General features: G+C 46.0%; 1 protein-coding gene across 8 annotated transcripts in view; it reads right to left on the bottom strand.

Moving 5' to 3' along the window:
• The window catches only part of grid2 (glutamate receptor, ionotropic, delta 2), a 400,155-nt gene extending 386,402 nt beyond the window's left edge, over window positions 1-13,753 (bottom strand). For 7 of the 8 annotated variants that reach the window (XR_010323876.1, XR_010323877.1, XR_010323878.1 and 4 more), the window contains exon 1: window positions 12,610-12,807. Coding sequence is in view for 5 of the 8 variants with exons in the window: in XM_064297282.1 (XP_064153352.1) it covers window positions 12,610-12,700 (91 nt within the window). In the remaining 3 variants the exon portion in view is untranslated. Of the gene's footprint in view, window positions 1-12,609; window positions 12,808-13,014 lie in introns of those variants that run through there. The other variant, XM_064297283.1, reaches the window with a different exon arrangement.
• Window positions 13,754-26,967: the final 13,214 nt, after the last annotated feature.

Raw genomic sequence — 26,967 nt, 5'->3', positions numbered from 1 at the left:
TTCTCATCAAAATCCACAACAACATTAAAATTCCTCAGATCCCTACTCGGAAGCTTCCTGAGATCTAACAGTGTGGCCTCCAGACATCCCCGAAGGAACCTGCGCTTTGAAGCCAGGGATGGTCTGCCTGCCCTGATACCCATCCCAAAGCCTCGGAATCTCGGGAAGAGCAGGAACCAATCCAGACCTCAGGGTCATACTACCCAGCATTCCCCGGGGTACATATTACATATAGGGAGTAGGTATCAGTGTCAGCCTCCAACACGACAGCCCACAGCAGTTCACTGCAGCGCTTGTTATTCTCTCCGCAACAAAGCAGCCCGGCGCTCTCATTTTCCTTACATTGAACCCTACAGTACTCCATTGCGCATTGCTCACTTTCCACAACAATAACGCCCTTTGATGTGCGCTGAGAATTCCTGGCACAAAATGGCTGACGCGCATCACTTAGGTGGATGCTACCGACTGGCGGCGGCGGCGGTGGCTGAAGTGAATTTCCTGTAAAAAGTCTGCTGCACGATGCTATGAGATTGCAGTACGGGGAACATTATATAAAATCATATTCCATTATTATTAATATTTTTTACCGGCTACATCACCATCCGTTTTTTTTTTCCCCCAATTCTCACCCCTGCTGCACTGCCCCCCCACCCCCACCCCCACCCCCCTCGCTTTTTCCTTCATGAAAACTGCCTTAGGGAAGAGCGGTGCAGTTTAGCACATTAGACGGGCATTCCTTTCTCCTGCATTAATTATGATGTCGAGGTGTTATTCTCACCGACGCTAACGCTAACCGCAAACACACCTCCGTATAGCACCCACAACGAAGGCAAGCAACCACCACGAATCGGCCTTTGACCTTTTCCGCGAGAACGCGGAGAACACCGTCCCGTTTCAGGGTTAGCGGGAAATCAAAGGAATTACAGGGGAAAAAACAACAATATCCGCACGATTAGAGCAGGCTTCCTCAAAAGAGGATTTAGAGCTTAACTTTTTAAGATTTACAAGACTTATGCTGAGGACAGACAGTAATTGAATACGGCATTTGCATGAGGATTACCGCACGAGTTATAATTCATTTTATTTCATACATCGGAAAGATATTTCTATCTCGCCAAACAGACATACACAACCTATGTTTACATGCTCTGATTGCTTGGGGGCAAACATCTGGGAAGTGGAGGTAGAGATGAGATGTGCATCAGTATCCAGCCACGGGCCAGAGTGAAATGTGGAGGGGAAAAAAAAAAAAAAACTAGCATTTTCTTGCAGAGGACTGGAGCGAATTTGAATGCAGGAGACGGAATTATTCAGCAGGATCTTGTTTATTTCTTAATCTACCTCCCACCTTGTGTGCTATCCCACACACAGAGCAACGCCGCCGCCGCTGCTGCTTTTCGGATGCTATTCGTGAATCTAATGCAGCCTTTATCAGACCTGCAAAAAGTCCAGAGGAAACGCTTCTGGAATGTTCCCTAAATCCCAACGCAGCAGAAGACGGCAGGGAGGCGAGCATCTGACTTACATATTCTACAAGGCTGTATTATTCACCGTTCAGCGCTGGTGTTGGTGGTCGTGGTCAGTGTTGCTGGTCATTGTGACTTGCTGGTGTCGGTGTTGGCGGTTGTTGTCAGTGTTGTGTTGGCGGTTGTTGTCAGTGTTGGTGTTGGCTGTCTTTGTCAGTGTCGGTGTTGGTGGTCGTTGTCAGTGTTGGTGGTCGTAGTCAGTGTTGGTGGTTGGTGTCAGTGTTGGTGGTTGGTGGTCATTGTCAGTGTTGGTGTTGGTGGCTGTTGTGAGTGTTGGTGTTGGCTGTCTTTGTCAGTGTCGGTGTTGGTGGTCATTGTCAGTGTTGGTGGTCGTAGTCAGTGTTGGTGGTTGTTGTCAGTGTTGGTGTTGGTGGTCATTGTCAGTGTTGGTGTTGGCGGTTGTTGTGAGTTGGTGCTGGTGTTGCTGTTGGCAGTTGTTGTCGGTGTTGGTGGTTGTAGTCAGTGTTGGTGTTGACAGTCAGTGTTGGTGGTGGTGTTGATGCTGCTGGTGTTTTCTGATGTTTTGCTCTTGTGCTTAGAGCTGCAGCTGGTGTTTACATTGCTAGTGCTGGATTCATGTTGATGTCATTATCCCGTTGCTCTTTTTGTCGTTGTTGTTGTTACTGCTGTTGTTGTTGTTGAAGGGCAAGAAACGTGAAACAGTTCAGATCAAAAACAAGCCAAGGAATAATAAATGTGGGAAATCACAGGTTATGAGAGGAGAACTAGAGGTAATTGACATAAAACCAGAAACAAGTAAATAGAATTCAAAAAATAATGAGGCATGAAACTCAGAAATATTGTGCAGTTTAGGAAAGTCAGGCTTGTTTAAAAAAGGTAGGCCAATGTCTTAATATGTCTAAATAATGTGAGAGTCCTAATATTGGCATTTAGTTCTGTAAAAGGGGAATTGACAAAAAGGTAATTAGAATGTTACTATTATGGTAAAAACTCAAATCTGGCATGCTTTCATGAAAATAGCAGTAAACTGTTCTCATTATTTATTTATTTATTTATTTATTTATTTATTTATTTATTTATTTATACAAAGTGATCTAAAATATTAAACAGTTAAATATATAAAGTTAAATATTAAACAGTTAAATATAGTTAAATATGGAAACACAGAAAAGGATCCTTCCGAGTCATTAAGTGTGAAGATGCAACACAAGTTAAGTCGATATTTATAGGTAGCGGGTGGCCAATTAACCGTGGGACTGTAGAACCAGGCTGTTTCTCAGCGGCGAGAGGTCCGTCGCGCCTTCCTCAACCTACAGCAGGGCTAACGACCCAAGGGCATCGACGGCGCGTAGGACTAACGACCCGCACCCCAATCACACCTGGTTAAGCCTAAAAGCGTTTGCGGCGCGACTCCTTTAAAAGTCCACACCGGCGGGGCGAGAGACAGCACTCAGAGGCCGGGTGCTGAGAAACGCGCGCGCGTCGACAGGTGAGGCTAACGATAAAACGAATCGCCGACGCGACGGAAAAATATGAGCGGGACGAGGTCGCGAGAGGCGTTATCCCCGCGGACGGGACCGGGTCACGCGGGCGAGAGATTTGCGTCGCTTAACGCCGCCAAACCCGCTTTTATCCGGACGAGGCGTTTCAGCTCATCCGCCTTGATTGGTTTGCGCTGTCGCCAGGGTAAACACACACACACACACACACACACACACACACACGTGTCTCCTGCAGCGTCCGCTCGCCGCTTACGGTCAGCTGTCGTGGCACAGGCGCGTCAAAGGACCCGCAAAGTTAACAGAAAACAGACCGCGACGTTTTAGGGGAAGTCCGTACCGCATTCTCACAGGCAGAAACTCATTTCATCCACTGAGTGTATCACAAAAATAAGCTAATTGGGTCATTTTTTAAAAATATGCACATTTTCTTCTTTTTTTTTTGGTTAACAAATTCATTGAATTATTTACCGCATAAATATACAACAAATTGCGTCCATAGAAGCGATTATCATTAGATGTTCCGATCAAGTGGTTTCTCGGTCCCGGCCTATTACCATGCATATGTTAACCACGTCCAGCGGGGATTAGTACTTGTGAGTAATACGTGAAAACTGTTTGCTCTTGCTGGTATCTATTTCGTATTTTCTTTATTTATGCAGCTGTCTACTGGGGTACCACAGCAACCGGAGAAAGTCTGGCAGTAACCGGGGCTAAGCATTTCTTTTCCGAGGACTTAAAGTATAATTAAAACAAAGTAATACACTAAATTCTGCCCGTGGCCAATGCTGATTGATGTCTTCACTGTACCAGCAGTCAGCTGGGATCGTGTTTAGTAAATAAGCGGGAAATAGCTGGAGTTCACTAGATCAGCGATTCAGAGAGACAAGAAAACTGGGGTTTTTTTCCACCCCCCACTTCTGCACTTGCACTTTGCATTTCTACAAGCCAGTTGGAAGTAACAGGCTCTCTCTCTAACCCACAAACATCTCTTTTCTCTGCCTCCCTCCATCACCATCCTCCTTTCTTGTCCTTCGTACCTCTTCTGCGGCTGTCCCCCTGTCTTTCCCCACATCACTAATACACACCAGTTCCACCCTGCCAGCCATTTCCCATACAACAGCAGTACACGTTCCTACAATTGTTTACTAGCACGCAGAACAGCGGCAGCTATGAGGCTGGCTAGCAGCAGTTAGCGGGTTAGCAGCAGTTAGCAGGCTAGCAACAGTTAGCAGGTTAGCTGCAGTTAGCAGGCTAGCAGCAGTTAGCGGGTTAGCAGCAGTTAGCATGCTAGCAACAGTTAGCAGGCTAGCAGCAGTTCACAGGCTAGCAGCAGTTAGCGGGCTAGCAGCAATTAGAGGGTTAGCAGCAGTTGCTGGGCTAGCAGCAGTTAGCGGGTTAGCGTGGCGCACAACTACAACAGCGGTTCTTCTTTTGCTTCCAACAGAACAGAGCTGCTTGTGAACATCACTGGTGCCCTGAAATCACAGATTTCTGCACAGAAATTCAATAAACAGCAGCTGGAGGGTTCCTCTGGACAGCAAAAAACCTAATTTGAAAAGTCGTAACACAATATATTAGTGGGGGGGCTCAGCTGTGGAGCAAGGACAGATTTAGACCGAGTCACCTGATCAAGCGTGTCATGACAAAACCCATTTGCTGTGAAGCCATACACAAGAGGATATTCTCCTTGTGGGGAGGGGGGGGAGAAACGTCCCTGAAAATATAAACAACCAGTTTGCAGTCCGTCGTTTCCAATATAAATCCAATATGCCGCCATAGGTCTGTGGCAATTCATCTCTTGCTTACAACTCAAGTCCATACTTTTTGTTACATATAATACATTTATAGATCGACCTGGACATCCTAATGAAGGAATCCAGGTTAAGTGCTAAACTGTTTTAGGGTACAACGGGTACTTGCCCTGTTTGGTAATCGGACCTACAGCCAGGTTACAAGCAAACTGAATCCATGCTTGAAGTCTTGTGTTGTTAAAATGGGTTTTGACACTGACTGCAGTATATACTGGAGCTGAAGGAACTGGACACATAATCAGCAAGCTGTCATTTTTTAATCCCGCATAACGTATGCCCTTTATAAAAACCATAATTTATTATGGGTTTTTTTCCCCATACATAATTACTTTTGTTAGCCTGTATCTCTGCCATTTGAGATACCATTACCGCACTCTATAACTAAAATTAATGTGGAGAAGCAGCACATTAACATGATATATTCTACTTCAGTCGTGCATAATCAAGTCAGGAGCTATCAATTGCGAAAGAACAAGACAGGGCCCAGTGTGTACAAAAGCTGGCTAGTCCTTGTTTGTGTCTGTGAATATTCCTGATGGCACTTTGAAAAATGACCTCTCAAAATATGAACGCCTGGAGTTTTAATCTAGGCCACGTAATGGCCAAATCTTTTTGTTTGTGACTGAAAAACATCCATTTCAACATTTAGGTTTGATCTAAATGCTTGTCCAAAATACAGCAACAGTCTAGTTGATAAGACAGCTGATATTTGACGGAAGGTATGAGTCACAACATGTGTCCAAATAATTCAACCTTTCCAGTATGACATAGTGAGTGTGCGGTCAGTGAGATTACATCGGACTATCTGGGTTTAAAGGCCCACTCAGTAATTTTGATCGCTAATAAAATACTAATGGCTTACAACCAGCAAAACGATAAAGACGTGGTACAATAGTATATAATTATTCTCCTGATAAAAATAACAATAATGGTACTCATGAAAAGCACTTTAAAAGGAAAAACAAGTACAGTATTTAAAATAAGTGCCTGGCTAACACTACTTCCTTGTTCATCTTCCATCTTCCACACTTCATTCTTCTTCTTTGTTTTTGATATCTGAGCGCTTCTGGATTCCACGAGCAGCACCTCGCCATGGAAACGGACTTGTCACTCATTCGTCGGGTTAAGATTTCAAAAGGACCTATTGGCTAACGTGTGGCCAAACAAAGGCTAAGCTTGTTGTTGCCCGGGTTGCGAAGGTGGCAGTGCAAGCCGCTGAGATGCAGTTGTGCAAACTGATGCTGACCCCAGGGCAGGGCTTTCAGAACGGCACTGAATAACCCACTCTGATTGGCCCATCACGACTAGACTCGTGCCGATTGGTCAGATTGTGCACCTCAGCGTTCTGACTAGGCAGCAAGCTAGCAAGACGGTGGCAGAAATGCCGGACCGACCGCAGTCTCTGTCACACAAACTCACCGCCTAAGCCCCTGTTCTGAGCCAGGAAACACCCTGTAAATGTGTACTAATCGTGGGGCCCCAAACGAGAGGGGGTACTGATGCAGCCGGGGATTCGTCTCCAGACCAATGGCGCTGCAAGTTTTCGTCCTTCAACTCCACACGCCGCCCACCAGACATCTTCAGCCTGTTTGTTCGCTAAAGCCTTTGATAAAAAATATTTCTGTTAGCTCACGCCGCTCTCCAATAACGAAGCGATGACTCACTTTGATCTTTTAAGAAAACACAGCTCCCGAAGCTGTTTGGAATCCCAGACATAGAACGCCGCACAGAGTGCAGGCACAAAATGGGTCCCCAAAGGAAGCCAGTGCCTCTCTCTCTCTCTGATACTGAATCTCGATAAACAAGGCTGGCATAACCAAGCTTTTAAGAAAATTACATGCAAAAATAAAAAATGCTAAGACTTAATTGAGACATGATTTCCGAAAAAGCAACATCATACTTCACCATGGCAACGTTAAGTCACACGGTGAAGCACGGTAAGATTGGTGGTCGCATCAGAGTCTATAAATACTTAACAATAATTTATCGCGATAAACCAGAGATACTCAAATGTGGGCCATGAAATAGTGCTGTGGTGCTTTTTCATAGCACAGCTGGTTTTCATTCTACCCCTCCAATCAAGGACTGATTTAAACCTGGGACACCAGGTGAGATCTCTGGGCGATCACTGGCATTAATCGATTTATTAAATGATTATTTATCAGGTAGAAAAGAAAAACGGCTGTGATACTGGCCTCAAGGGCCAGATTTAAGTATGCCTGCTATATACAGTAAGATCCTGTCTGACATGATGGACTAACCATACATGCATTAGAAAGGCTACACAGTTCATGCACCACCATTAAGTGCAAATGTCATGCTCAGTAAAAAGCTTTATAACAGTAATCTGGACCACTTATTCATTTTTTATGTATTATTTTTTACCAGCCAAACATGCAGGCAAGGCTATGAAGAGACTCTGCAGGTCTCTAGACGCATGCTCTCTGCTTAATAATAAAGTAAGCAAATTGAAGTATTTTGTTAAACACATAAATCTGCTTTCCCACTGTAGTGCACATCTGCACTCCATTTCTTCCATGAATTTGGAAACTTGGTAGCAGTTTGCGTGTCAGGGAAGCATCGGCATCGGCCAATACGGCTGGATAAATACCAGTTATTGATATCAGCTCCAGAATCTCCATACCCTGCACGCCTAATAAATTCAATACAGATCCCTGATGAGAGTGCACTCAACAGGAAGTGATGCGTGAACAACATCTGCTCGTTTGACGGGGAACAGTAACACTTATAATCAGCATTGCGGGTCTATTGTGCCTTTTAAAAGAGGACCTCATCCCTTCTCTGAATTCAGACAGATGACCTTTAGTTAAAACGCAACCTGCTCCGGAACCAGCCCTCCAAAAACGATTAAAGATCGATTGTCCTCTGACTTTGGCAGAATTTAAAGTTTAGGGTTCAAAACATTCCTACGGGACAGCATGGACATGTTAATAATAGCCAAATGGTATGGTCTGAAGTCGGTTTTTTACATTTTTTTTCTTTGCATTTTATGAGTTATCTTCTGTGTTTATACTAAAGCACTTGGTAGCAGAGACATTAATCTCAATGGGACCTCCCTGGTAAAATTAAAGAAAAACAATAAAAAAACTGCATGATGAAATAACGGTATCAACTTCTGCATGACTCAAACCAATAATAATAAAAATAACAATATTAATAAGTATTACTACTACTATTAACAGCAACAACAACAATAATAATAATGTTCTTGAACCACTCTCTCACAGTACCTCCTTTACATGCGTCTCGTTGAAATTTGGTACCACATGGCTGATGTCATATAGCTGCCTAGGCCTGTACACACACACCTGTCCTGTACAGGCCTGTACACACACACAGACACACACACACACACACACCTGTCCAACATCTGTCACCATGAGGTGCGCTTCCCTGGAGATGTTCTCGAGGTGACGGTCAGCGAGACCCCTACGCTCCTTACCGGTTCCCACGCAGGCCTCTGCCAAAATAGCACTCCCCATCTGGTCCACCACCAGCAGCCTTGACAGGAAGTGAGATATTACAGCTTCCCCGCGTATTTAATTGCTATCACACCTGTCATTACGACGGCATTGGGAAAAAGCGGAGCGGGAACTATTATTCAAATACATGCCCTTTGAAGACGTATATATACATATATATATATATATACAGGCGAATACCCTGTGCTAATGTTTCATCCCCTGCAGCGAGTCTAATACATTCAGATCCAGTCCCATCCCCACTACGCCGTGTGTCATTTACAGTCAGCACACCACTGCCACGTCACTCTCTCAGGGTCAATGAAAACTTTTATTGTGTCCCCCCCCCCCCCCCTTTCCCTGCCGCCCCCCGTGCGCGCCACAAATATCCAGCAGGGGTGGAGCCTCGATTGGTATGCAGCTCAGGGCCTAGCAATGCAGCTGCCTTCGCTCAGCGTGCGTCCACGGTCACACGTGTCTGAGAGGAGCCAGAAGAACCTCACGGTCTCACATGCACACAAGTGTACACACACACACACACGCGTGTGCACACATACACGCAAACATGTACAGAATTAAACAAATGCACCCAGGTCCCCCACACGTACATGCAAAACTGATACGTGCAAGCAGGTTTCCGATTTCTGATAAACACATGCAAAAAAAAATACTAATTGCTGTTTAACACGGATGCTCACACACGCACTGGTACCCAAGCATGCACACACGGCATGAACAGATGTGCACTCGTGCTTCTACTGACTATCTTCCACAAACACATGCAAGCACTGAGACACACATGTACTGCACATGTGTATGTTCACACAAGCAGGCACAGATGTGAACATGATCACAGATATACACTCGTACACAAATTTATAGGGGAAAACACCAACATTCTCTCTATCTCCATCTTTCTCCTTCTCTTGTTCTCTCCCTCCCTCACTCACTCACATGCACACACACACACACACACTTGTCAGTCTGTGTCTCTTGTCACATGCACCTGTTCCTGCCCCCCCCCCCCCCAGCAGTGGCACAGCATCGATGCAGGTTTCACGCCAGTGACCCGGGGAGAATCTGAAGTCCCCACTCTCCCGGAAGACGGCGACGGCGGCGACGGCGTCTGAACGCACGCGCCGCACAGCACCGCCTTGCACACGACGCCTTGTCACTTCCAACCGCCGACGCCTCCGCAAACAAACGGACGCCCCAGCCGCTACACCCCCACCCCCCCCGACCGATCCGTCGCGGTTCACGGTGGACTCCGCGAGTGGATGAAAGCACATTTGAAAGCACCCGGCGATGTAGCCGTGCGACGGAACGGCACGGAGTCATCCTGACAGGTCGAGAACAGTGTGGCGGCAGTCCGCTTGAAAGACGTGCTTTTATCAGTACCTGCGCACGGGAGAAACTTCAGCCAGGCGATTATGATTTTGGTGCAAACGCCAGAAAAGAGAGATGCAGATTATGCTTTATGAAACTACGACAGGTCTGGTATGTGTTATCCCCAATGAGGCAATATAATCAGGTCAAATAAGAAGACATTGGAAAATACACTATGAGCTGAGAGGTGTTGAAAATACAGTCGTTTATGAAAATCTCTACTGGGACAAAAACTAGGGCGAAAAAGCATTATTGGAAAAACTAAATTGGACTGGAAGTGTCAGGCAATTAATCAAATCCGCGTTCAGCCGCGTTTTTAAAACACTCCTAAAGCGCTAAAAACGTGCACATGAAATCAGTTCACCTAGATTTCCCTTCTCTGTAGAAGAGGTGCGGCTGTAAGTGGGACGGTATTTTTGGCGCTCATTATTTCCATTTGCGTTAGTAGCCCACTAAGCCCGCGCACCGAACGGGGGTGAATGCGTCGTATGAGGAATGGATCGGGCAGCTCGGATAATACCGGGGACTTTGGGGCTTTCCACCGACATAAATCACAGTGACTTTCTGAATAGCCTCATAAAGCGCCGTGCCATTGCAATTCAGCACACGGCGCGCGGGCTCTTTCTTCGGCATGCAGATCATTAGGAGGCTCCTCAGCAATCAAGTAATGCGCGTGATGAAATGCTTCCACCAGTCGCCGGAGCGCGCGGGGGGGGGAGGCTGAAGCATCGCATTTAGGTTGATGTCACCGATTCTTTCTCTCTTTCTTTTACAGCTAGAAAGAGATTAGAAAGGGATTACTTCTAACGTCGCCAAAGTGTTGCTTAAAATAGATCGCTCTCCCATATAAATCCGAAGGTATTTTTGTGCAACAATGTTCCCCGCGTATTTGGAAAGCAACACCATTCAAATTGAACTGCATGAATTCTCGTGCCAGTTCGATCAGAGCATTTCACAAAACGAACACGGTCATTTGTATCTGGCTTCTCGCGCTTGGCTTGCAACAGTGTGCTCACAAATATGAATACAGATGAGAGCGAAGTATTTTCTGGGCAGAAAAAAAACCTTTGCAGACGCAACCGCTTATGTAAGTGATCTCTCTCTTACAGCGATGAAAGCGACTGGCGGGGGAAATTAGGTATCGATTCAAAGGCTACCGAGAAAACAGGAAATCGTGAATTGTGAACAAAAGTTTTTTTTTATTTTTATCATGGAAAATGTTTTAATACATTTATGCTGATCTATAAACCATAAACTATATTAATTAAACTATTGTTAGTTAAGACTGAAAGGTAAACGGTACTTAATTTTAATGTTATGGTTCTAGGGAATTTATTATTATTATTATTATTATTATTATTATTATTATTAATAATAATAATAATAATATTGGTGGTGGTGGTGTCACATCTGTCTTCGGTGTCATTTTTTCATGAGGTATGTTGATCATTTCATGTGTCGCCTAAACTGAACTAAATCCAATGGATGACGTATTCGTAACCCCTTTAGAGGGAACGTGCATCTCCTTCCAAATCCTGACTGCGCACCTTGTTCACAATGGAGACGCGCTTCCTAAAGTTTCCACTGATTGTCACAAATCCAGGTTTAGGGGTTCTTTTTTTTAACCTAACTGTTTCCACGCAACAAATGAAGCTTCGAAGGAACAGGTCGTTGGAGCCTAGCGTCCACTTCCAACCGTCCTACCGAAAGCACGAACGACCGAATGACGTGCGAACAGTCAGTGAAATCGGACCAAAGACAGACAATTCTTCCAAATCTCGCTTCAGGTCAAACTGAGCGATAGACCGATTAAGACATAGGCTAATTATAGCCATACGGAAATATTTCTAGAATGACTTTCCATGTTCTTGATGCGTTTGATGAACATTAAAACGTGCAAAAAGACTGGAAAAAACACATAGGCTTCAAAACTGAAATAATTTGCAACAAGTGTAGGGACGAGTCGGCACACAAGCACCCAGTTTGAACATAGCTCCAGTCTGGAATCACAGCTGCAGCATGTAATTAGACACACGGCATAAAATGAAAATAAAAGAAACACAAAGAACGGGACATACAGTGCATTTGGGGGTAAATACGCGCCCGCAGACTCGTGCCTGGAATAACTTGTGTTGTAAATAAATAATGAGGCCCAACTGCAGTGTTAAAGCATAGGGACATGCATTTTTATCAAATATCTATGTTTAATACGAAGCTTCGTCAACACGTCTACACATATCATCCCTCATATGCTCTCCTATTTCAGGGAACCGAGTCGTACGCGTTGACCCATTTGGAACTCTCCTCTTTTTAACCGCGCCGCCGCTTCACGGCCACTCCGCGTCCATCCTGCCAGGCGGCTGCCCGGCGCAGCCGCCCCGCACAACAAGCACGCGCACACTCACAGACACACAGTGTCAGGGAAATGACAAGAGAGAGTGCGACACTGGCACTGTGCTCTACTTGTGGCTCGCGGCTGCACGCGGAATCTTAAGACGACGCAGATATTCCAAAAGCATATAAAGGTCTCAAACGAAGTCACGTCGTGTTTTCAGTTTAATACCACCGCGTCTACGATTTCATATGAATAAAAAAGAAATGTCAGCAAATCCACTTTATATGTTCGCTGGGTGCATTTCCACACCCGCAGCGTTTCTTCTCCGTCCATAGAAAATCACGTAGACCAAATACTCAGACCACCTGTTTTCACCGACACGCGCACCACATAGGATATTTTAAAAACAGAAGATGCAAACCAGGCAAACATATATCAAACCGTAAACCAATCTGATAAATAAAGTCATTCAAAAAAGTCAAATAAAAACACTGACCGTTTCCGAAACGGGTAGGCCTGCAATTGAAATATAAAATTATGCGGAAAGTAATGCTATGCGTCTGACCCATGCACGTGAAGTTTTCTGTATTTTGACGAATATATTACCGAGATTTCCAGAGGACATTTTGAACAGGCTCGAGCTATTCGTGTAGGGATGAGAGAAAATGCTCGTCCCTGCGGTGGTTCCACACACCATAAGCCATTAGAGGAGAAATTCCTTCCACCCAATTTCATATGCAAATTGACATTGTGATTTTCGCAATGGGTACGAAAATACACAGAAATGCAGCACTATATGTTTTTTAAAAAAACACAGAAATGGTAACCGCAGTAAACTCGCTGCTTTCCTCACGTCGTTCAACCCGTTCGCATTGGTAAACTAAAATGTATAAATTAAATACATTTTGCCAAACATGGACACGCGTGAGCTTTAGCTCAAGCCAACAAAAAAAAAACGTCCCAAGGAAACTCCTCTATTGACGTTTCTCTGGGAGAAAACGTACAACTTACCGATGTGTATAATGGAATCGGAGAGCACAGGATTCCACCTCAGACTCCAGGACACGGCCAGAAACAACACAGTCGGTATAACTTTCATTTCTCCCGCAGTTTAAGGCTGTTTTCCCCTCGGAAATGTCGAAGCCAAGATGCGTGCGAGGTGATAGTTTTAAATCCCGAGCGGCTGTGCACGCTTGGCAGTGGACGGAAACGCTCCAGGAAGGGGCGTAAGGTCTTCTTTGCAACCGCCTCGCTTTGGTGCTTTTTTACCTAATTGTAGCTGCTTTCAGTTGAGAGAGAATTTTTTAAATCTCCAGCAACCCTGTTAAAAAATCCCTATGAACGTCAAATCATCCTGAATTCACACGGCTTCCTCTCATCGCCACCCAGCAAAAAACTAATCCGATCCGATCCGAACCAGGAACAAAATCAAATCAAATTTCGACTGCTAACAGGGTCCCCCCTCCCACTGCGTTTCTGACATGCAGGTCCGGTCTGACTGAGAACGAACCGAGACTTGTGCTTCACAGACGTTGCATTATGCTCAGCTGAAACCATGAGCAAAATAAGAGGTGAACTTCCACATTTCGAGCAGAAGCAACTGAATGCAAGGAAGTTAAATATCCGTATCAATAAAGGTATGCACTTAAAGACGTTAAAACCAACGGACGGAATCAGATTCCTGGTTTTATAGGGTTTTCCATATTCCAATAAAGCAGCCGAGCAATGACGTTCCCTCGTCTTTTCAGTGAAAGAGATCCGGGGCTTTAGTCTCCACAGAGCGCGAGATGACGGCTCCGCATGCGGATGCTCGCCGGCACTGGTCGGGTGAGGTATGCTGTCGGGGAGAGGCGGCCGGAGGAGAGGAGCAACTGCTCGAGCAGCATCAGCAGCCTGCCGCGCGCTGTCTGGAAGTGAATTACCTGAGAGGGAGACAAGAGAGAGAGAGAGGGAGAGACGGAGAGAGAGAGAGAGGCACACAGAGGAGGGGTGAGGGTGGGGGGGTCCGGGGGGGTAGCAACACAACAATCTGTGAGTCTCTAGCTCCTCCCAGTCCGGCTACAGCCACTTCGCTCTTCCGCAGTGCACACTTATCGTGGCTCCTCGAGTCTTCTGCTTATGAAAGAGGGGTTCGCGAGAATACCAAAATAAAACCGAATTCAGTGGACATCTTCCCTTCTGTGTTAATTATATGTGATTGGAGAGGCACCGGTTTTATTCTACTGATTTATTCTCGTAAATGTATTTCAAGGGGGAAATCATGTGGGCCATTAACCTTCATACGTTAATAGATTATTTTTTGTGCTTTACCAAATGTCTAAAAAGGTTTTTGCTTTTGATTACACCAGTATGAAAAGTATGCGATGAGCTTGCTGTTTGTTTGATTCTTTATTGCAGTCTGACCTTGACTCCCCTTGAAGTAGTGGTGGAGGCACTAAACTATTTCTGGTCGGAGAAAGATTGCAAATGCATTTTTAAAAAGCTCTTATAAAATGTAGGCTACACGGCAAGTGATTTATTTGCAGTTTCATTATCAATCACATCCACCAACTTGTGAGTCTTGTGTAATACATGATATGCTATCATGTCCTGCTCTTGGATAATCTTATAGCTTACATGTCAACAAACAAAAATATATGTAACTATCCTGTTCCTGTCAGATGAAATTATGTTCTGTAATGATATACAGAATAATACAAAATGGAATCTCAGGTATTCATTTAGAACACGTAAATGGGCAGCTACAGGTACAGATTATTAATACTTTGTAATTATGGATTTACGCATACAGCATTATTACAAATTCACTGATGTATATACTAATTTCTGGTTCATGCAATCTGCAAGACTTTGTTTATTCATTGTTTATTTGTTTATTTTTTAAGTCTATATTCTTGATGTAACCCTGAGGCTAACACCAAACATAGAATAATTAAAAAAACATTTATGTAATTACAAATTATGTAACTAAGAAAAGTTGCCTTGAAGTTACAAAGCACTCGCTTAACCACAGCGCAGATGCACAGACACATGTGTTACGTGATTTAAGTGTGACCTCTTCCTTTCTGTGAAAACATGACCACAGGTTTAACAGTAGTGTCACATCCCTGAACACAGAAGTGCTGTGGTTGATTATTTTTCCTCACCTCAACACTCTTCACCAATGGTTAAAGACCTGGGAAGTCCACTCAACACTCTTCACCAATGGTTAAAGACCTCAGCAGTCACATCAACACTCTTCACCAATGGTTAAAGACCTCAGCAGTCACATCAACACTCTTCACCAATGGTTAAAGACCTCGGTAGTCAGATCTTCAGCACAGTGTGGCTTTAATCACTGGTAATTGTCAGGGGCACATCACTGCAACAATGCAGGTCATTCCCTATGGGTGATAATCAATGCAGCATATGGAGTACTGAGATTTAAGCGTTAGCATGGCTGAAATTAATGCAACACTGTTAGACGGACACTGTGAGGATGAGACCAAAGACACCGCAGTCAGGAAGCCACTGAAAAACATCGAATTAATTACGACTAATTGTTCATTTCCATCAAACGGGGATGGCTGTAGTAACGTCACGCGGATCAATTGCGGGAGTCGCTTGGTTCTGTCCATTATCCACGGCCTGGAGAAGAATCGTTTGTTAAGCAATCACATTAATTGATTTTCTCAAATTGAATGGATATTTGAACGTCTGTGGTGTGGTGCGATCACAGCAAGTTTCACAAACAGTCCGACATGCAATTTCAGTTTCAGAACGGTCACGGCTGGGCCACAGAATGCAGTCACACTGCTGCAAACATGAGACCACCTGCATTAAGAATCTGCACCAAACAAGGGGAAAATGAGAAAACGGAATGCTGCACTGTGTTCATGATATTCGGAGAAATACCCACCCCCCCCCCTTCCTACTCTGTAATCCAAGGCTACAGTCAGCCATGCTGACAGACATGATGCCAACAGTATTATTGTTCCCTTGAAAGACTGCTAGGCTGCTGGCTGCTGGATTTTTTATTCGCCATTTTCTAATCATTCTCAAAAATGACAGTCACATGACATGTGAGCTAGATTGAAAATGTTTTTAAACTGTCAGCATTATATTGGCCAACTTTTACTTCAATTACTTTATAAATATTATTCACGTCTTAAATGATTTATTGGTTAATTTACTCATAAATTTGGTCATTTACTTATACAATGAATTGATGTGTAAATAAATTATCAGCACAGATGTCAATGTATGTATGTAATATAGTGATGCACTGAATTTTAAAATAAACAGAAAACAGAAAAATAAGAATAGAAAAAAATACCTCTAAGATTAAGTAATATGCCACTAATATAGCACATTGTTGCATGACTGCTATTTCTGAATGTATTTTTTTAATACTTTTGTATGACTTATTATTGTCTAACCCGGAGCTTATTCTCCATCTTGAAACTCAATAATAAATTACTTGTGGTCCCTTTGTGTTGTGAAAATAAACCTATTATAACACAACAGAAAACCACACTGTGTCTTTAGCCAGTTTTGTTCACTGCCAGGGAAATTGAAATGGCTTTAAGCAAACAAGAACAGCTGCAATATTTCATACGCTGCCTTGTCATAGCCGTGAGCAAGTATGCTAACTTTACTTTTTTGGGAGAAAAGGCAACCTGCAAGTGCTTACAGGAGTTACACTTTAAGAACTTAGTTGACATCTATCCAGCTGCTATCCCAGTGTTTCCCAAATGCAAAACTATCGGGACACAGTGTTTGTTGTTTTGGTTGTGTACTCCAGCGCGTTGGATTTGAAATAAAATTATGAATATGAAGTTAAAGTGTGGGCTGCCAGCTTATAATCTGAGGGTATTTATATCCATATTGGGTGATATGTGTGGGATTTGTTGGAAAACACGGTGCACTGTTGCAAGAAGAAGGTTCTGGGTTCAAGTCCCAGCTGGCCTGATCCTCTCTGCATGGAGTTTGCTTGTTCTCTCCCTATTCGCACGGGTTTCCTCCGGGTACTCCGGTTTCCTCCCACACCAAACAACATGCATGTCAGGTTAGGTAAACTCCTGCCATTGCCCTTGGCCAAGGCCCTGGCCTCAGAACTAGAGTTGGTCCCTGGGCACTGCATTGTAGCTGCCCACTGCTCCTAATTAACTAGGGTTGGGTGAAATGCAGTAGACAGATTACATCACAGGGTTCAATAAGGTGTATCTATTTTTGTATCTCTTTTAGGGCAGCAAAAGCAATGGGACGATTGGCTGCTCAGCTGCCTTTTGGCCAGCTGTGTGATGCAAACACAGCAGCTGGTCATCACGAGGCTGAAAAATCGGAATAAACCGTTCGGAGACAAAGCCAAAATATTGGGTGTGTCAAAAATCAACCGTTTCACGCGTTGCTGGAAAGCACTGGCGAGTTCAGCAAGAGCAAACGACCCGGCAGACCACGGAAGACCACTGCAGCGGACGACTGAAGAATACTTTCAGTTGAGAAGAGAAACAGCTTTTTCAGCTGTCAAACAGATGAAGAACACTCTCCAGGATGTAGGCGTAGATGTGTCAAATGCTGAAATAAAGAGAAGCCTACACCAGCATAACCTCAGAGGGTTCACAGCAAGATGCAGCTCAGTAGTAAGCCAAAAGAATAGAACAGCCCGGTTACAGTTTTCAAAAAAAAAAAAAAAAAAAGTACCTGTAGACTAAAAAGTAAACTGTAGAGTTCTGGAACAAAGTCTCATGAACAGATAAGACAAGTATTAACCTGGAAAAAAAGTGATGGAAAGAGGGAAGTGTGGAGAAAGAAAGGAACTGCTCATGATCCAAAGCACCCCACCTCATCTTTGAAAGATGGTGAAGGTAGTGTTGTGGGTTTGGCATGTATGTCTGCCACTGGAACTGGCACACTTGTTTTTATTGATCATGTGACTGCTGATAGCACCATCGGGATAAATTCTGAAGAGAACATAACACTTTATCTGCTCAGACCCAACCAAATACCTCAAATCTCACTGGATGGTGCTTTACCTCGCAACTGGACAATGACCCCCTAAATAAAATGCTAAAGCAACCAAGGAGTTTTTCAGGGCCAAAAAGTGGAATGTTACTGGCTGACCAAGCCGATCACCGGTCCGGAGCCCAACTGAACATGCGTTTCACTGGCTGAAGACAAGACTGTGGGCAAAACGCCTACAAACAGAAACAAACAGCAACTGAAGATGGCTGCAGTACAGTACAGCCTGGCAGAGCAGCACCAGGGAAGATACTCAGCGTCTGGTGATATCAATGGCCCACAGACTCAAGCCAATCATCGAATTCAAAAGATTTGCAACCAAGTAGTAAATATGATAACGTGATTTCAGATTATGTTCATTACCTCCCCTAAAATGGGGGGACTATGTGTAAAATTAAAAGGGATGTAATTCCTACACGGATTGTCCTATATGGATGTAAATACCCTGACATTAAAGCTGACAGTCTGCACTTCAACCTTCATTGTTTTATTTCAAATCCAATACGCTGGACTACTGAGCCAAAACAACAAAAATTGTGTCACTGTCCCAATACTTATTTTTGGCTTGTATATCAATTTCAAATTGATGATGGTCACAGAATATCATTGCCACTCGTGGTCAAGAAGGTAACAATTTAGAATATATTTTTCCTCCAAAAATTGATTGATCTTCGAGAAACAACAACAGAAGAAAGAGCACAAAAGTTTTAAAAGTACCAAACCTCTTATTTAGGCACAGTGCGTCCATAAGATGTGCCAGTACTGTAGGTTTGATATAAATCCAGTTGTGTGGCCTGGTTGTGCAGTGAGTAGAACTCACCTCATAGCAAGAAGGTCCCAGGTTTGAATCTCTGCCAGGACTGTGTGGAGTTTGCATGTTCTCCCTGTGTCCGTGTGGGTTTCCTCCCACAGTCCAAGGACATGCAGTTTAGGATAAACTGCGATGGACAGGCGACCTCTCCAGGGTGCATTCCTGCCTCTCGCCCAGTGCATGCTGGGATAGACTCCAGCCCTTTTGAGACCTGACCAGGAATAAGCAGGTTAGATAACGAATGGATGGATAAATTAGGTTTGATACCGGAAGCTGTATTCCAAAAGAGAAAAAATGATGCACAAGATTTTTTTTCTTTACCTTTATTTCCATTTGTGCTATTTAAAAAAAAAAAAAGTAAAATTTAGCAGGGTAATGTCATGTTTTGGCTGCCTCAGAAAAGGTTCACAGTGGGGGCAGAAAATTGGCATGAATACAATAGTCTTCAGTCTGGTGGTCGGGTATCGAATCCTTGAATAAAGCAGCGAAATAAACGCACACCGTAATTTAGATTAAGGTGCCCGTGATCGTAATAATTATGCAAAAGAAGACGAGAACAGCACGCGCTTTCGCTCTCTGCAATTTTATTTTACCAACGTCTTGTCTTCTGATGAAATGCCCCGATGAAGGCCTGAAGTCAGAGCGCTGGAATTAAAATCGCAGGCTTGATCGTGCATTCCGGGGTCCTTTCTCTTCTGGTTATGGAACCCTACTCGTGCCCGCTGCCTGGCTGGCAGAACGGGCTGGCACATAATTGGCACGCTCAGGAAGGCAGGGTTTCAGTCAGCAGAGATTCCCCGTCTCACCAGACGGGAGACATTATCCTGGACAGCCTGCGGTGCTCAGCGGGGGACAGAACAGCAGAGATTTCAGCGAATCCTGTCTGTGCGCCCCCAAAACTGTGCAGTGGCTGGCTTACGAATATGATCGGGCACTCCAAACAGGGAATCAAGGAAGTCTGTGTGGGGGATGGGGGTGGTGGGGGTGGTGTGGGAGGGAGGGGGCGGGATCATCTCGCAAATGCCACGGTGAGGACTAATGAATTCTGGGACCACAGGCTCATCAGACAATCGCCATGTCAGCATGTGTGAAAAATTATTAACGCTCAATCCATTTCGCTCTGAGCACAAGTGCTTCGCAGATAACCAAATGCTCAGAGCTGGAAAATCCAGGCTCGGAAACGTTCCTAAATATTCCTCTCCAGTAATTCGTTACAATCACCTGGATCTGCTAATTAGCACAATTCCTCAGCCAGGAGGCAGAGCTAATTAGCGAAATCAGGTTGGCCGAGTTCATGGGTGGAAGAAACACACGGTAGGCCTTTTGCTTTCTGACCCCTGAACTGCCCACCTTTGAAAAGCGTTTGCCTAATAAAATCTAAATTCATATTTACATTTAAATATAAACTGTATTTGCCTCACTGCAATGCCACGAAACAGTGTTTTTATGTAACTGTTAAAAGACCACACATCCATTACTACAGTAACATGAGAGACAGTGTTATGAAACAATCATTGTACATTTTTTGCGGTGGCAGCATCTCCTTGGCTGGATTTGTTTGCAGGAAACTGCAGCCAAACCACCGCAGGTAAAATGGCGCTCGTTGTATGCAAGGGCGGCGAAAGATCTTCTCTGACAAATTCCCGACTGCCGTCAAAAAGCGTAATATGATTCCTCAACGGCAACAGCAAAGCGTAGTTAGGGGATCTTCCGCATTTCATTATGGGATGTAACGGAGGAGACGGAGATTATCTGCTGATGCTGAGCCTTGAGACGGCACGGGAGATTACTGGGGGCATTACGGCGAGCTCTCGTGGCCATATGCGATTTCCAGGACTGAGAAACACGTCATTCGTGTGAGTCGTTCAGGGTAGAGGGCAGGCCCCTTAGATGGGGGGGTGAGTGGGCGGGGGGGGCGGGGCAGGACTGTGGCAGTAAGTTAAACTAGTAATTAAGATGGAAATACATGACCACCAGGCAATTACCTGGTCTTAAATCACTGACCACAGTAACCAGAAGGTTCTCCCCACTTGCCCCCAGAAGACTAATTTGTAGCCTTATTATAGTTGGGCAACCTGCCACAGAAAAGCTACATTAACAGTAGGCCGCAAACTCATTCTTTGAATTTTTATTGCACGTTCATGCAGAGCACCACAGATGGCATAGCAGATTCATACGTGTTCTTTTTTTTCCTGACTTTATCTTAGTCCCTGAGGAGGAACTGCATTTCTTTTCCAAATCCTTGAATTAATGTTTCTGTGTGCTTAGACAGAAACCTTTAAAAGGCCAATGGAGAAGCACGTGAGCAAAACACACTGTGCTGTGCGCAATGGGTCAATCAGAACAGTTTGTGTGTACTGTGCCTTTAAAAAAAACAAACAAACACTGCAGGCGAATCTATAAATTGACAGACGGTAGAATTACCATACATTATCCAGTAAGGCTGTCAACAAAAGCAGAAATATGAAACATTAAAGAAGAAATTAAATTGCTATATTACCGCTACGTTTATATTTCGATGTATTAATGTCATTGAACGCCGTGCGGAATATCAGAGGTCGTTGCCTTCCGTGTGCCTGGGAATCTGATTCAAAGTCGGAATGTTGTTGGGTTAAGCGTGGCTCCACCGAGAAGGATGTCGCGGCACCCAGGGGCTGCTGGGAAGGGTGAACACGCCGCTCGCCGTCACGCCGTCCTGTGAGCGCTGGCGGGTGAGCCGGTGACGCACCATTAACCGCCATGATTGGACCAGGAGCGCGGTGAAGACGGGGGGAGGCGTGGCGTGTTTATGCGGGCCCCGGACGGACGCCGCGGAGGTCGCTATCGCGGAGCGGGCGGACGGACAGACGGGCGGGGACTGGCCGGCGGGACGCAGAGGCGCCGGCGAGGACAGCGACTCGGCCGGTCGAGCGTCTTGCACGCTACATGACGATCTACAGCGTCTCCGGAGCGGGGGGGGGGGGGGGGACTGCGAGAGCCGCCAAAACGACACGAGCAGCCCAGGGTCCCGCTCACCTGTATCACACCTCCACATCAGTGCGCTTCAGCATTTCATTTCCGGAATCATTTCTTTCTGCCAGGACAGGACACGCGCATATTTCATCATAGCAGACAACCAGGCGCGATGGACAGACAGACAGACTGATATCCCAGCGCTGGCGGGCGGGCGGTCAGGACAGGTTCAGGTCAGGTCAGGATTCAAGCGGAACAGCCCATCGTGAGCCCATAGGCGGCTCTGAGGTCACATGACCAGTCAAAGTGAAGCAACGTGGGTAAAGAGCGCGTTAGTATGCGTGACACCGCGTCTCAGGGACACGCCTCCTTTCGGTTGTCTGGCGCGCGGAGAAGGACGAACACGGGCTCGGGGTCCCCGCGTCACTTCAGAGCACCGGTACCCAATCCCTGCGCCAGTCGGGAGCGCAGCCATTGGGCGTGGCCCTATTTCGGAGAGCGGTTGGGCACACTGGGCGCAGCGCTATTTCGGAGAGCAGTGACTCGAACGCGGCTCTGCTCGAGATTGCTCCTGTCAGCCGTGAGGGAGGGAGACAGACAGACAACAAAAAAATGAGCTTTTCTCACCGGAACAAATTGACGTCTGAGGAAATGGGGAATTCTGTCAAATAAATCACGGATTTATGTGGCGATCCCCTACCTGCATTATAGCCCCCGCACTTTATATCCCGGATCTCAGTCCGAACTGGGGCGCGTCGTCACCACGTCCGTGCGGGCTCGGAGAATTTCCACAGCGCCGAGCATCTGGAGAATGGCACTGCCTCCTTTTAAATTACGGTCAATTAAATTCCCTGTGGGGCCTAAGTGCTTAAGTACAGTAGCCTATCTGGCTAAGTAGGGAGATTGCTAAATTATAGCTTGTTTTACTCTCGACTAGGTACAGTGGATTGTACAGTATCTGCCCCCCTGGGGTCTCCACGATGTTCGAGATAGAAATGAGCGAACTCCCACGGGAAAGTGTACTATCGTCCGGATTTGAAAAAAATAAATAAAGAATGCCTACTCTTCTGACCGTCAGGAAATGATAACGTTTCATAGTTGCCGCTTTGAGCCTGTGCTGCTGAAAGCAGCTGTGATTGGGAGCCGACGGGAGCGGGATAAAATTAGCGCTGTCACGTCAACGGCAGGCGAGGTGGGCGCGAGTCAGCTCGAGTGACCGCCGCGGGTTTTCCCGCCTAAAAGCAGCCGCCGGGCACTCCGCTCTCGCCAGCGGAAGACGCGCCTCAGTCTTCCCCGTCCAGCGCCACCGCTCCCCCACGTTCACCGCGAAGCCGCGCGGCTCTGCGTAGGCCTCAAAATGGCCACCGACTCGCAGGCGGGTAAATCAGAAGCGCACGTCGGCTGCGGAGGTCCTCGCTCGGTCTGCGTGGGCGGCGCGGAGATTACAAATGAAAATTTCACATCGGGTGGGAAAAATAACTATTTTGAAAAAACATATTTTCAGGAGTCTCTCTGAGGCTAATCAGAATTAGCGTATATTGTTCGCTGTGATAAGTAGAACGTCGACCACGTTCGTAGGGTCATAAAAATTGGTGGTTAAAATGTAGGCTCAGAACCGCTTCCAAACGGTAAATAATTAATGCGGCGGGGACTTGTTTCTCAGTTTCTGATTGGCTGCCGGCACCTTGTACTCCAGCGGTTTGACTAGTTTTAGGTCGGCGTGGTAACTGCCCACTTAACTGCAGAGAAGTATTTGTGCAACTTTCCGCAGCCGAGCCTTCGCTTTTACAGCGGTAAGGCAGGCAAAGTGAAATGGAAATGTAGAGTTAAGTTAAATATGAAACCGTGTCCCAGCTGTTTTATATGTAAGTCCCATCTTCCTCGTGTTCCGGAGATGAGATCAAACTGTCAATCAGATACCCAATGAATGTAAATCTAGAGATGGATAGAATATGCACATGTGACGATGGAAAGGACCCAGAGGGAGGAAGAAGAAAAGAAGTGGGAGATGAAGGGAGATTTTCACACCCACGGTACCATCCAGGAACTCTGCTGGGAGAATGGCGCATGCCGTTCCCACAATGCAATGGGTGTTCTATGAGCTGCCCGCTGAAAGATCCGTGGCGTTCTGCCTTCTTCTGCGGGTCACCATGGCTGAGGGGTCCATTGCGAGGGCTCCAGTCAGAGCCGTACTCGCGGGAGAAAGGCGCTCGGTTCGGCATTGAAACGCTTAGCAGCCGCACATCATAAGCGTGCTGAATAGCCCAGGCAGTGTGTCATTCGCAAAAATTCACTTTAGATTCAGCGCGGCGGCTACAGTGCGCTGAAAGTCCCTCGGATATTTATCTTCAAATGAAAATGAATTACAAAAGAGTGGGCACGGAGACGCAGCTTGAGAGAGACATCCTGTTTCTGTGTGTGTGTGTGTGTGTGTGTGTGTGTGTGTGTGTCTCTCCCTCTTTCTCTCTCTCTCTCTCTCTCTCTCTCACAGACAGACAGACAGATACACACATGCGCATAGAGGCAACCAGTCCACATAACCACACAGAGACACACACACAAGCGCACACACACACGCACACAAATGTACAGAGTCAGAGGCAAGGGATAAAAATGAACCTTCGTTCGGTTACAGGAGCTCATACGGATTGTGAAAAAATTGATGTTGAGGGAAGGCAATGGAGTCACACATAAATGCAGTGATGCAAAAATCCATACAGTTAGCCTTTAAATAAATGTGCTCTTGATTTAGTCTTCTACACTGTGGAGCTTCAAGTACAGCTACCATTCTCTAGGGGGCCAAGGCGTTGGATCTATACTGTAGGCAAAGCATATCCCAACAGAGGTACTGATGGAAGATGAAGTCCTGAGCCTGTGTTAAATAATACCGCAACTTCAATCTGCAGACTACATCTCCCATCACCACTAAAAAAATACTGCTCATTGCTTGCTTGTCACACCTCAACCCACACTCTGGCCTACGGGTCTAACCCCAGAGTACAGCTGGATGACAGATGACAAGATACATTTCAGTGAATACACACACAAGATGAATTTCTGTGAATACACAGACAATATGAATTTCAGGGAATAAACACACAAGATGACTTTCTGTGAATACACATACAGGATGGATTTCAGTGAATACACACACAAAAATGAGATTTTGTCTCCAGGTTTTATTCCTAGCCAGAGATCAATTCCAGGACCGCTGTATTTGAAATGTGGGAGACGCAGTAAGTGAAAGAGACGTTTCCCATTCTCTTGCCCGAGGAGCTGTTCGGCAGGTATTCCAGAGGCCAACAGATTAATTCATTACCTTAATTTAATCAGGCAAAACCGATTGAGGCTGTGGCCTCTTTTTCAATGGGCCCTGCACCGCACATCTGAAAGCGAAAATACAAAAATTACATACAGCACCGAATTACACGCGAAGTAGAATATTAAATGTTGAAAGAAAAGGTCAGATTGTTCACTGAACAGGCTCCTGAGTACTCAGTATTGAACTGCACAGAAACATGACGTCTTAGTTTTTTTTAAATATCCTGGAGGTCATTCCATGAATGAGAAAGTGCGGTAGCCAAAAGATGAACACTGCAGGTGCCAATTCACAAAGGCCTATCCTGAGCAAATGGGACAGGGTGTGTGGTGAATGCAGAGAAAAACAGGTATTCCGAGTCACCCCCGCTATGGTGCAGATGCTGGCTCAGAGACCACTTGAGCACTATTCACGGCATTACGAGTGCTGAAGCGGGGAGCTGTCCACTACACCGGTGGTTCTAAAACCAGGAGCTGTCCGCCCTCTCCTGGTGCTGAAGCACGCAGCTGTCAGCGTCATTGTGCACAACGCTCGTAAAATCCCCGCCCAATTTCATACTCCATTCATTTGTTGCTGCGCAATAAAGCTGGGAAGATTCCCAGCGTTTGAAGGATCTAAATATAATCATGCCGATGCAGTACCATCGAAAAGCAGCAGATGTCTCCCTTCTATCCAGACCGCCTTGACACATTTGGCTCAATGCAGTTATCTCGTAAGTTATGTTAATTGAATGTCTAAACTGACAAAAAACGATTCCTAACGAGGTCGTGGTTCGCGTAACTTCAGCCTGTAGAGACGTCGCTGCTCCTGCTCACTTTGGGGGCTGGAAGTACAAACAAAGAATTCAAAGAATGCTTAAATACACATAATTTTCTCGAACACGCGCGCGCGCACACACAGGCACTCGCGAGCACACACGCACACAAATACAAATACGGAGAGAAACAAATACGGCTCCCGCTACGCGGTGTTGCCAGTGTGGCGGCATTATGTAGGCTGGCTGCAGTGTGATTTCCTCTCTGCTTCTATCGTTGCCCCCGGAGGCGTGACTGCTTCCTGCCATACAATTAATCTCGAGAACACTGCAGCTTTTTTTTTTTTTTTTTGTGGCATGCCTTTCAATCATCAGCAATAAACCGGCTTTTTTTTTTTTCTCCTTCGCGCTTACAAACAGATGTAATCCAGAGAAGTAGAAGAAGAAAAAAAAACGATGACTGCGTTAGGAAGTGAGGAGAGCGTGCCGCGAGCAGCAGGCGATTGCCTCCGGGGGTGGACTGAATAAAGATGAGCGGGGAGTTTGGGGGGGGGAGGGGGGGTGAGGGCGAGGGTGAGGGCAAGGGGGGGGTTATGTGCAGATCCTCCTCTTCGGGGGAAGCGGGCACTGCTTTAATCAATCAGATCGTGTTGCTCGCACAGACACCGCGGCACGCTGGCGGCGCAGTGACACAGCAGCTCTCTCTCCGGCCCCCGCGCTGACGATCGGGGGGGGGGCGGGGGCGGTGACGCAGCGGCTGCGCGCCCACGATTCGGACCAGGGGGGCTCCGCTCCTCAGCCACGGCCAGGCGGGCACCTCTCCTTCAGCGCGTCAGCCTATCAGGAGGCTGCGCTGCCCGCGTGCCCTTGCAGGCACGTCGTAAATAACGCGGGCGACGAAAACTGCGTGGTCCGTAAATCTCGGACGGATGCACAAACGCAAACGAGCGGTTTTCGAAGATCCTCGTCGCCGCGTACGGAGTTCTATCAAGCGCAGACTTTCTGTTTTTTTCTCTCCCCCTTTTTGATCTCGGTTTGGAATGTCCGGCCGTATCCTTTTCCACCCACTGCTGCCACCTCCGCTATCGAATCGGGGGGGGGGGGGGACGCAGTGCCAAACGGCGCTTC

The sequence above is a fragment of the Anguilla rostrata genome, chromosome 10, assembly GCF_018555375.3.
Source record: "Anguilla rostrata isolate EN2019 chromosome 10, ASM1855537v3, whole genome shotgun sequence".
Classification (NCBI taxonomy): Eukaryota; Metazoa; Chordata; class Actinopteri; order Anguilliformes; family Anguillidae; genus Anguilla; species Anguilla rostrata.
The sequence above is the reverse complement of the archived record's forward strand: the minus strand, read 5'-3'. Positions and strand labels throughout refer to the sequence as shown.